The sequence below is a fragment of the Ischnura elegans genome, chromosome 4 (assembly GCF_921293095.1).
Source record: "Ischnura elegans chromosome 4, ioIscEleg1.1, whole genome shotgun sequence".
Classification (NCBI taxonomy): Eukaryota; Metazoa; Arthropoda; class Insecta; order Odonata; family Coenagrionidae; genus Ischnura; species Ischnura elegans.
The window spans coordinates 41,464,644-41,477,290 of NC_060249.1; the positions used below are offsets into that span (position 1 = coordinate 41,464,644).

At 38.0% G+C, this 12,647-nt stretch overlaps 1 protein-coding gene across 6 annotated transcripts in view; it reads left to right on the forward strand.

Annotated features, from left to right (window-relative positions):
• LOC124157352 (endothelin-converting enzyme homolog) overlaps window positions 1–12,647 on the forward strand; it is a 133,783-nt gene that overhangs the window by 69,137 nt on the left and 51,999 nt on the right. Inside the window, exon 1 of one of the 6 annotated variants that reach the window (XM_046532003.1) lies at window positions 1,251–1,394. The exons of 4 other annotated variants lie outside the window; for them this stretch is intronic. In XM_046532003.1, coding sequence (XP_046387959.1) covers window positions 1,383–1,394 — 12 coding nt within the window. In that variant the 5' untranslated portion in view covers window positions 1,251–1,382. Of the gene's footprint in view, window positions 1–1,250; window positions 1,395–9,289; window positions 9,317–12,647 lie in introns of those variants that run through there. One more of the 6 variants, XM_046532007.1, reaches the window with a different exon arrangement.

A 12,647-nucleotide genomic window follows, 5' to 3' on the forward strand; every position in this document is an offset into this window, starting at 1 on the left:
ATTAGGATGGCGTTGGAGTTGGTCGCCGACGATGGCAACCCTACCAGCATCATATGCACAGACTCAAAGAGCTCGTTGCAGTCTATCTCCACTATTTTCCCAATACACCCTATTGTGCAAGATATTCAAATCGCCCTATTCAATATCTGTAAACAAGGATGCAAAGTGTCGTTCCTAGGGGTTCCCGGGCCAATGGGAATAACACGAAATGAAAAGGCAGATGCAGCTGCAAAGGCGGCACTCACGCTGCCGGCGCAGCCTTCGACATTTGTAACCTATCAAGACTTACAGACTGCTCTGCGCAGAATAGTCCTACGGCAGTGGAGTGAGGCATGGACGAACGTAACGAACAACAAAGTGAGAATGATCAAACCGGTTACGTCAATGTGGCCCTCTTCTGTTGGGAGGAATCGTAGGTAGGGAAATGCAGACGAAGTATTTGAAGTAATGAGAAGTCCAGAGCCTTCGGCAGCAGGGCAAACTTGCGGCCAATCGGAGTGCTTGGCTCAAAGTTTTTGTAGTTTAAAAATGGTGAGTTTTCAACCAAAGCATCATCAGTAATTTTGATTCCTACTGGGTTCAGCTATCGAAGGTTTAACATTCGTGACACAAGTTTTCTCCACCCAGTATAACACGACCCTGGCCTCAGGCGCGCATCTTACCCACATGCGGCCGTGATTAGAGACCACGGGTGACTGGCATTTATGTTGCTGAAATACTTTCAGTCAAAATTTTGTTCACATTATCTCTTACCTACCTGAAATCCCTCACTATGAGCTTGCGACTGGGCATTTTTTTGGCAGGCGAATCTTCAACTCCATCAACTCCATCCATTGGGTGATAGCTTCCGTCTTGTGTTGTCACGTTTACGTTGTGAAAATGCGTTTAACAGGATTGTTTTCCTTTCACCTTTTTAACTTAAGCTGTTGAGTTATAAGTTGCAATTTTCCTCCTGGAATATTTATTCCGAATTCTTACCAAATATGACAATAAATACGCCTTTGCAGTGGTCCTAATGGTGCCATCGTCTGCGAGTAAAGGTAAAAGGTTACTATTAAAATTTAGGATAAAACCGAGGTAATAAATAGCGGCTTGTATGAGCGCTGGGATCGGAGCGGTTATAGCTCACCTTTATCTTATCTACTCCGTCAAGCGCGTATCTTCTTTTGCAATCCATATATCATTATCTATTTTGTGGCGGTCTTGTTTCCGCAAATCGCGGCGTAAAATTTAAGAGCTTTTAGTTGTGTTTTGGTCGTCAGTGAGTAGGTACCTCTCACTCCATGTTATTAAGCTCGTGATTCTTTTTCGCTGAACGTGTTGAACTTGCTCGTGAATGGCAAACATTTTCGCTTGGATAAAGACCTCTCCACCTACCGAAAATGGGATCTCAGGTAAATACTTCCCAAATACTACTGAATGCATCTTTATTATTGAATTAGTGTTGAATGTGTCCTCCTCTCTTTCCTTTGAAATATGTGATGGGATTATTTGTGTCCATACCGGACAAATGTATAGAAATCCAACGTCATTATATGAGAAATGTATTGGGCTATTTGAAATGCACGGTATCATGTACTGACTTTAAAAACCAAATAACGTATCAATACATCACTCCAGCGATGTATTCAGCGATGTTTGGCGAGATGTTGTGGAACATTTTAATGATGATTGAAAATTAAAACTTAGTGTATGTCCACAGTATTTATTTTTGTACTACGCGTTTCAGCAAATCACCTTCGCCACCATCAGGTACAAACACAGAAACACATCCAAAAGAGACACTCACAATAACTAGCAGACATTTCAGCGGGATCACCCGCTATCTTCGGAACCGAAGTTGAGTAAGACTTCTTGACTGAAACCTGAATTTGTACCTGATGATGGCGAAGGTGATTCGCTGAAACGCGTAGTGGACATACACTTCAGTACTGTGGACATACACTCCAGTGATTGCTGTCCCCTTAATTATTCTCGTATGCAGGTCAATCACAACTGAAAAGCTGACTCGAAGAAGTTCGCGCCTTTCACCAACTGCTCAAGATCTCGCCACCATTTCCCTATTTTCCGTATGGCGAATTCCCATCGCTATCTTCAGTATTTCTCAGGTTCCTCTTTCTGCCCCTCCCACTCTTCTTATGTCAAAAAGATGGATCTCCTGATCCCAATTTCCTTTTGTGCAAAGAAAACCCGGGGCTCGTCTCTCAGGCGGATTGAGAACGGATCCGATTCGCGTTTGTTTGCAAAGCCATTTCGAGGGAGTTATCTGACGCAAATCGTATGATGTTATGAAATCAGACGTAAGGTCAAGAATGGGGAAGAGCTCTTGCATCTTGGAGGGCGTTTATATGAATGGCTCTATACCGGCTATCGTGGAGGACTCTCCCATTACTTGAGACGAGAATGCGCGTGGACATTCATAACGACTCCGCCTTCCTTGGAGCAGCGTGTATACTCCTCGAAACATGTGGTTCCATGATGATAGATTACTCCAAGTTTCAGTAATTTTTGCTATCTATTTAATTTCAATTAGTATGAAAGTTTTATTAAGATATAAAAGTTACTGATGAGTAATTATAGCGAAGTTTTTAGCTGTACAGAAGTGTTATGAGATTTTTCGTATTCTATCAGTATGCCATGGCAATATTAATTTCCAAACTAGTTTACACTTGTATCTTTTTAGCATAGGAGTGTGATATAACTGCCATTGTTTTACAAATTTATTTATCTAATAATTTGTATCTCTGTCGTCTTCTTCAAATACTCAAGCGTGTGTCATCCAATATGGATAATGCTAATTTGTGAAATTCATCTTCCAAATTATTAGAGTTGATGACCTGATTTTGAGACTCTTTCATGAAAAAAATAAAAAAGTTTGATAACATGAGTACAGAGAGCATGGTAGCGCGTTAGCTCGTTGTAAGGTTTTGTATTAGTGCCTCAAGGTAGCGAGGTGCATCCATAAATGATGTAAGAGGGGAATGAATTCATTAAAATTTTTGACTTTCTGAATTGCTTAATAAAATAACTGTAATGTACACTATGAATTTGTCTATGGTTTTAGAGTTTTTTTTTCGTTCTAGCGTTTTATCAATTTTGAAATTTGTATTTTTTATTTATGCCCATTTTCGTCAGTGGAATTCGTGTTTACAACTCCGTGTAATGAAGAGTTAGGTGTTTAAGTATTCTGGTCGCACGAGTCTATATTTTCGTTCGTGATATAATCTTTGTTGATTTTTTATCTCATACCTCTCTGTAAGAGTGAAGAGTTCACTAGGTCATCATTCTGAGGCATTCATGTTACTTCTTAAATGAAAATATAAGTGATGACAATATGCTTTACTTTGGTAACCAGGCATGGGCTCACGGATATGTATCTCTATGTGTTAGCAATGCGTCCATCTTAGGCTAAAATTTTAACCAAGCTCTTTTGTTCGTTATGAGCTTCCAGTAAGAAGTTGCTAATTTAATATTTACGCCCTGAGGTCTGTTGTCTTCATGATTAGTCTAAAAGGTCATTTTGACCTAACAAGCCGTTAAGGCGTAAAGGATATCATGAGGGATTATTCCGTTGGAGTCAGCACACTAAACCTGCAGCCGTTCTCTAGCCTTGATTTTCAAACGAACGCATTTCCTGTCAGAGATTATTGGCGCCTCGTTTCCATGGCGCCAAGGGATTAACCGGATTTAGCAGCAGAAAAGAATGCTGTGAAAGCATTCTTTTCTGTCACAAGTGATGGCTGATCCCACGGAGGAGTGAAAAGGCACGAACAGCATGTTTCGTTTGTTTTTCTCTACGGAAATCTTTGCACAGAAATCAATGAGGTCGTCGTGTATCGTATCCCACTGTAATCCTTGTATTAATTCCTTTACCTTATCTTGTATTTATACAGTGAATAATCTCTTTGTTGTCAATTCTTCCGGTGCTAAATAATTCTCAAGTACCTCATAAATTCGTGTGTGAGTCATTTACTTATCCTGAACAGCAAATTTAGTTTATATTATGTAAGAAGAATAATTTTTATTACTTCAAGATTTAGCGTTTTTTTGTATTTCCTAAACGGTATAGATATTGCTGATGAAAGTTTCTGAATGACAAGTAATTAATAAAGAAAGAAATTTCGAAAATATTTAGTTTCTATAAAAAAATATATTTAATTTAATTTGAAAGTGTGTGAAAATTTGTAATTCTTCTAGAAATATAGAGTTAATTTAAATAAATAGAGTAAATCTAAGAGATTATTGAGTGATTTAGTTTTGTTAAATTATTTATCTGCTGCGGACATTTAGTAATTCTGTTTTAGCGCACAAATTTGAAATACGGATGATGTCATGCATATTTAGTTGGTACATGGGTCTTCTTTCCACCTCAATTCAGCAAACATTTGTTCTTTAGGGTCTCCGATATCGAAGAAAATTGCTGTATGGGTCTATACCTACCTCAGACTAAATACTCCGAGACCGTTTTGCGAATAAAATAGTGCGTCTTTTTTGCATATTAATTTTTCGCATTTTTTCCATACAAACTTTCCTCGGTGTACCTTGTCTAATACGGCACTATACCACTCCTTCTATTAAGGTTATCATCCACACGTAGTGACGTATAAGGTGGCCAATCATCGCTTTTTTCCTTTACTAATTAAATTAAGAATTTTTTGTTCCCCCCAGTTTTCGTAGCGCTTCTAAGTTGGCAACCCCTTTTGTCCAAGAGATTTTGTATAGTCTTCTCCAGCTAGTCATTTCAAAAGACTCCAGCTTTTTCTCTCTGCTTTTCTCAGAGTCTTACTTTCCGAGCCATCGGTGCACATACTCCAAACACATTTTAACAAAGTTTTTCCGGGAGATAGAGAAATTCTTTTGGAGAAATTAATACACTTTCATCTATCGTATTAATAGGAAAATAGTTTTCTATCAGAATAAATACGAGGGTAATCACAAAAGTAATGTCTCCAATTTTTTTAAGAAATAGAAAAAAACTATTTATTTTCTATGATATATAAATAATTTTAGCAATTGATTAACTATCTATTTTCTACATAATTTCGATTTCGATCGATGCATTTTTGTAAACGCTGTGACAGTTTTTGTATGCCCATGTCGAACCAGCCCGCCGCCATGTTGAACTTCATATTTCACCTCGACGTCGGAGCTGAGTAGCCTTCTGGCCAAATGTTCTTTCAACTTAGGAAACAGGTTAAAGTCGCTGGGGGCGAAGTTCAGACTATAGGGTGGGTGGTTGACAATGTCCCTGCCAAAGTATTGCAGGAGAGCGACGCGACGGTTTGGCGGGCAACGTGTGGGCGAGCGTTTTCGTGGAGAATGCGTACGCCCTTGCTCAACATTCCTCTTGTTTGGTTCTGAATAATGGCTCGTTTGAGTTTTTTCAATGTTTCACAGTACCTGTCAGCATGCATTGTAGTTCCAGCGAGCATGAAGTCGACCAACAATACCGGCAGACTGTGTTTGTATGAACTTTCGTTGCTTGGGCGAAGAGGGATGCCACCGCTCACGTGATTGTCGTTTGGTCTCAGGTGGGGAGTGGAGTGCCCAGGTTTCATCACTCGTGACCATCGAGTCCAAAAATCTATCCTTTTCATCTGCACAGCGGCGAAGAAATTCGCGTGAAGAATCAAATGGTTGCCGTTTGTGGTCTTCAGTCAGCATTTGCGGCACCCATCTTGCACACCTTCCAATATTGCAAATTTTTCGTTGAAATTCTATGAATGGTGCTTGTAGTGTATTGTCAACCACCCGCCCCCTAGTCCTGACTTGGCCCCCAGCGACTTTCATCTGTTCCCTAAGTTGAAAGAACATTTGGCCAAAAGCCGATTCAGCTCCGACGAAGAAGTGAAAGATGAAGCTCAACATGGCTGCAGAGAAAGAGTAAAACACTGACAATTTTCTGTTAAAATAGAGTTCTAACTATTTGATCGTTGGATTATTCTTCCTCATAGGATAATCCTCCAAAATTTTTAGAATAGCAATAATGGCTGTTGCCTGGTTTCGCTGGTGGTAGGACCCGCCCACGGACTTTGCCTTTGTGACGGTGCGGGATTCCTCATCCCATCCCTTCCTTTCCTATCCCGTCCCAGGAGGCGTCGTCGGGCTCCTATCGCGGCGGCGCCTTCTTCTTTTCTCCTTCCTGTCCTCCCCCTTCTGGGTGCAGAGCTGCAGGGGTGCAGAGCAAAAAGCTCGCGCTCACTGGTCGTGCCCCAGGAGTGTATCCTTGCGAGCCCGCCCTTGGAGTCTCGTTCCAACTGTTAAAATAGAGTATCTACGGATAATCGTAGTATTTTTCTTCCTAATAGGAAAATCATTCCTTTCTGTAGAAATAATAAATTATGGTTTACCTAGTAGTGGACCTTAATTGCTTCTATAGCGGCGAGGGTTTTTCCGTCCCGTCCTTTTCCTGGAGGTGTCGTCGGGCTCTCATCGCGGCGATGCCTCCCATCGTTCCTCTGTCCTTCCCCCTCGAGATGACGCTGGCGTATAAGTCTCGGACTTGGTTCCCGGCCCTCTAGAGTATACCTCCATGCGGGCCCGCCCTGGGTTTCCGAATCCACTGTTAAAATATAGTATTTCAATGCGCAGTTAGAACGATTTTTTAATTCTGAGGGATTGCAAGAAATGATATCGCTGCCGCTAGTGCTCCATTAATGCATCGCCGGCCAACTGAGCAAGCAAACGTCTTATGAGATGAGATACTATCATTATTTGGTGTTGTGATCGATGTAAATCAAATCAGGAATTTGTGTCAGTTATCCAGTTTCATAATATAGTATATCAATCAAAGTTAATGATTTATAGTCTGTTTTGTATCAGCTTTGTTTCTCTCTCAAGTGCTTGTGCGTGGGAGTTGGTAAACATCCCCGTTGACCTGAATAGTTCTCTGAAGTGTATACTTACGGGATGTTTAGAGCTTAAGACTAAGGTAAAGAAACCGATATTTTGTCTCCTTTTCATTCATTCGTTTACAACCGATCTACCTTTTACTTACTAAACCTTGAAAAATATTTGTGAAAATGAATTTTTATGCACTATTTCGTATTTCTATATCCGCTCTGTCTATTCGTTAAGTGTTTACCTAACCTCATCCGCACATAAGCTTTTTGCCATTCTTAGGCATGAGTCAGGACTAAAAAATATTTTATCTATCCGTCGGATTTGCAATATTTATTTCCAATATATTGTTCCTTTCTAGTGGTAATGAGTATTTCAACCTAAATTAAAAGCTTCGAGACGGCAGTACTTATTAATGCTGATTTAAAACCTAAAATAATAAATTCCAAATATAAATGAAAGCGGCTATGATAATACATGAGGGTTATATTCTTAGCATCAATGTTATAATGAGTACATTTTCTGAGGAAATTACTGGGAAACAGACCATAGTGTTTACAAATTGTGTTAATGAAAGTCAAATATCAATCTTAACCGTGATAAAAGATGACAACTATCTCTAGCGTCGCCATACATTCGAATGTATATCCTTCCGTTTACGATCGACGACTTAAACTATGTAACGCAAAGAATGCAATTATGATGACTCCTTCATTAAATTAGTCTGATTTATAGAACACAAAAGGTTTCAGTCCTATAAATAGCGGTAAATATTGTGTTGAAAAATTCACCTCCAACTTCTCTGAAGACGCTCCCAAGCGCTCTATCCGTCCGTCCCCCTCATAATTGACCCGGCTTATATAGCCGCAAAAGGGCCAGTTGCCGGTGCGTAAGTATGTGCCACCTCTTCAGCGGCGATAATGTAAGAAGAGTGCTCACACAGGGAAAATATGACAATTCAAGTGTCAAGGGGACCAGTATAACCTTTCCAGTGTTAGTGATCCCAACCGCTCTAACCTGGCCTGGAAATGAATTATGCAACATAGAAATCTGAAAACGGTTCAATTTCCTTAAGCGTCAGTCCACATAGCTATGGGATACTAGAGTTGCAATGGATATTTTGAATGTTGTGCTTTTCAATTCATAGTTCCAAACTCAAAAATTACAGTAGATGGATAGCTCCTTAGTCAATTTTCGTTTGCCCATACAATTGGATATGTATATATGTAGAATGTCGTCCTCACTTTGAATTAATTTCGGTGATCCAAATAATGAATGAACAATCATGTGCCTAAAAATTATGGTCAATATGTCTCCCCATGAATTTTTTTCTTATTTCCTTGTGGTCTACTCACGGTTTCTTTGGTTGACATTGCGCGAGAGGAGAAAATGACCGCCCCTGTATTTTAGGCACCCGTACATACGATGAAATCAATGCTGGTTGCCTATGTCTCATGTAGAGCCTGTAGGCTACATGTTCCACCTGATTTGATTATACGCTTGTCCCCTACATTGTTGAACGTACTTAGAAAGTATTTTCGTGGCCTTTTCAGTTTTTACTGGTACGATATGATGAAATAAACTATGAAGTGAATATTTCTGTGACTATTAATGCGCAACGGGAAAGTAAAGTAATCTGTCCGTTCAGCTCTTTATAATTCTTATTTTTGGCGTTACTCTATATTATTTTAAGAATTAATCAGATGATTACATGAGCGACAAACCATGCGTTAGTTATTGGTAATAAATTAAAAATGTTGGTTCATGACCTTGGAGCATAACATTTCTACACCGTTTTTTATCTTCTATAAAAAGAATCTGATAGTTTAATGTAACGATTCTACGAACCGACGCAAAAGTAGGCATACCTGAATGTTTGATACGCGTGTTGAATACTAAATGGAAATAGTCGCTAAGTGGTAGCAATTATCGGTTATTTCGAAATTTGATAAAACCAAAATTCAAGAATTTAATTTCTTCTGATAAATTTGAAAACTAATTTCATGTATATAAATAAATGATTCCATGAATACGCAGTATTTTTACAACATATGCGTCTGTTTTTTTAAGCTTTGTGGAGATTACCTAGTTTATATGTTGGCTAAGTAGTTTTTTTCCAAAAAGGTTGACTGTCGACTTTTCATGTTAAGGGACCACTAACTACAGCAATCAGCGCCAACATCAAGGAAGTGACTAAATGTTTAAGGAAACAGAAACGCCATAAATTTAATATTGATGTGAGTCCCGATCAGATTTGTTTATTTGATCAGGAGTGTAATAATAGCTACCATCTAAGATGCCGTCAAATCCTGATTAACCCTATTTAAAAAAAACTAATCCTGGAACTATTGGTTTTGGCTAAATTTCGTGTGTGATTCACTACTCTAGTTTTCCCTGTTGAAATATTCTAATATTATTCTTTTCTTCGTTACAGGTAAGAAATCTCTTCCTTGTACCTCTTCAGTTGCTGTAAGTTGTAAGTTCCTTATGTTTTATTTATTATGAATGCATCCAGTTCTACTGCTGATTGGAATGTGTTATCTATATTTATTACAGCTTAAGGCTTTAAATCTTATAGTAGATATTTATTATAGAATTTGCTAATTATAAGCTTCTCACCACACTGTACGTATTAGGTTATTCTCCATTTCATTCCTGACGACGACGATTACATTCGCAGGTCTTCATTAACACCTATTAACGACATTTGGTGTCATATTCGAAACATTCATGTAAAATTAATGTTTTATCGGTACATTCATTTGTTTTCCGCACGGGTTACTAAACAGGATTCAGAACAGAGGAAAAAGGAATACAAAATTTTACAGCTGCATTTCAGGAGGAAAACTTTTTGCTTGTGAAAGTAGTTTTACTTTTGATTCTGTATTTCCTCAACGCTTTATTTAGAAATTCTGAGTCATCCATAAAATAACTATTGCCCTCAAATAATATAAATTGGCGATATATTAGATTGATCGATGATTTCCGGAAATAAAATTTTTCCTCGGAACCTTTGTGTCTATTGGCAAGAGATATTGTTGAACTGGATAAGGTTCATCAAGTACCAGTATTGTGATGTATATTACGATAGCCTGTTCTTTAGCGGGGCACACTTAAAAATCTTTCTTTCTTTCCATAAATCTCTTTTGTTTCCAATGTGTGGATTTTATTTGGTGTTACTTATTGCGCAAAAGCTTCAACAAATGTCAAAGTTTAAAAAAAATATTTTGATTTGTATGAAATTTCAAGAAAAATACTCCAGTAAAAGTATTCTAAATACCTCGAATTTAGACATTTATCTCACGATAACACGGGGTAATTACTCATTGCACTAATTATGAGAAGTGATTTTCCGTAAGTTCCTTCTCTAGCGGGATATACCTCTCTGAATAGGAAATCAATGCTGTAGCCACCTTACCATTCTGACTCCCATTAAAAGTTAATTTCTCTTTTTAGGGGTCTTCTGTCGGCTGAAAATTTCTTGTGTGAAGGACGTAAATATTTCAGAAAATTCTGCAATGCCCAAAAGAGAAGCTCGAGTAATTCCAAAAACTGAAGAGAAACACATCTCAGTATGCCTTATCCTTTTCATGGAATAAGGTGGTAGCGATTTATATTCGAAGATTCCATACTCAACTAGCGTCAATACTCCTAGAACAAATATCTTGATACCTTAAAGAGTTGCTTTGCGAGTTTTATTAGACGTACATGTCAGACACTATCGAAAATACTTTAAATGTACTACTATGTAGAAATTTATCGCTATCTAGTCACGTTTAAAATATGTATGCCTTTGTTGAAAAGGCTCCCTGATGATTAATGTGGAATCCTAACACTTCTCTTCCATCTTATCACTTCTTCGATAGCCGATTTGGCAGATAATTAACTCTTTAACTTTTATTCCATTTATTTTAATTGCTTCAGGACATGAAAACTTATTTGGCGGCTAGGTGTTTCCTCAATTGGAATTAAAAACCTTTCTCTTTGATTTTCTCCGTCTATACGGCAAATATTAATAAAACTCAGAATTTCGATCCTTTATCATACGATTACGTAAACTATTTGTGGGTACTATTCTAAATCTTGTGAAATCCTCGCTTTAGTCGGTGTCGTGATAGGTCGTGTTTAACGGCGAGGTGTATTTAACTGCGAGAATGGTTTGCATTAATCATATTTTTGTGACTTTAAAATTCGTGATAGAACATACGTATTTAATAATTATGTATTAAGATTTCTGAGGGTATAAGAAATCTTTCATTTTTGAAAAATATGAGCATCGTGCAATTTCCTTGCAATTGTCCGCAATATTTCATGAATTCACAAATTTAACGGGAAGAGTTTGTGGTACCCACTGTGTACTTCTAAAGCAAAGGGGGTTACAATTATATATACCACTAAATAAAGTGATGATGTGGCGCTTCCTATGCCCTTTAATCTGTATTGAAGTTTTTCAGAGGCAGTGAAATGTTAGGAAGAGAAAGTTTAATCAATACCAAAATCGTTGAGACGCCCAACAGCAGTCTGTGCTATACATTATCACGTACTTGAAAAGGCGCATGTCACTGGGAAAAAATCTGGAATGTTTTCGCACCGTTCGTTGTTTTTAGCCTTAAGGGGAGAGGCTGAAAGAGAAAATGAAAAGAACTCTCAGGCGCATTTTTCGTCTTGGATCCGGGAAGTAAACGATGTTGTATTCAGCGCAGGGTGGGCTCCGTCCAATAAAGGCGTCTGTATTTCAAGGCAATCCGTGAAAGGTCGCGTGCACCTGCGCCTGCGAATCGATTCGCTCATATCTGTGTAAGCCTATCTCTCCTGAGTCTTAAGTAATAGGGTATACCCATGTTCTTAAGTAGAGAATGTTCGAGATGTGTAATGTAATAGTCTGATTAGTTTTCAGGATATATTTCAAAAGGATGAGGATATTTGTTGGTCTGTCTGCATCAACCCCTTTTTAAAATATATCTATACCTGTCGTGTTGTTAGCTTTCAGAAAATACTAACATTTACCATAATAAAATAACGTCAAAGCATGCAGTTTATGAGTCGCGGTATCTGTCAAAAATATTTATTAACTGAAAAAAGTAATTTAATTGAATTAAATAATGCCAATTATATATATGAGTATAGAAGATGCATTAGTGGTTACGGCATTAGTGGTTACGGCATTAGTGGTTACGGCATTAGTGGTTACGGCATAAATTACGGCATTACAATATGTCAATAAATTATTCCCATACAGCTGCTACTACATATAAACATAAATACAGGGGTCTGGGTATTTCAACTTACGAAAACCACGAATCACTGGTGGAAATGTAACGAGAAATTATGTGCATTTATTGTAAATGAAATGTTTGTCCAAGCGTCCCAATTATTTAACATATGGTTTAGGAGTCATGCATATGAAAGCACTGTGAAATAAGGATCCACCAGTATGCTGCTTAATCATTCAGATTGGCGTATCAGCCGATACCCTACGTTTTTCAGGATATGTCTAGAGACTAAATTTAATTTTTATTCTATCTCCTGTGCTTTTTATTATTATTTTACTATTGCTGCGATTACTTATATAAAAAAACGGAGTTATGAATTGGTCCCGGAAATTAGAGCATCCGTTGATTAGCGTTCCCTACACATTTATCTAATGTGAGAAGTAGTCGAACTTATCCCCAAATTTGTTCTCGTTCTACAATCAAGAGATAGGTTTGAAGCACCCTCCCACACATTTATCCCTTCGGCTTAATTTTCTTATACTAACGTACTGCTAGTCTTTCACATTATTCATCTCCTACGCCGTATAAGTTATA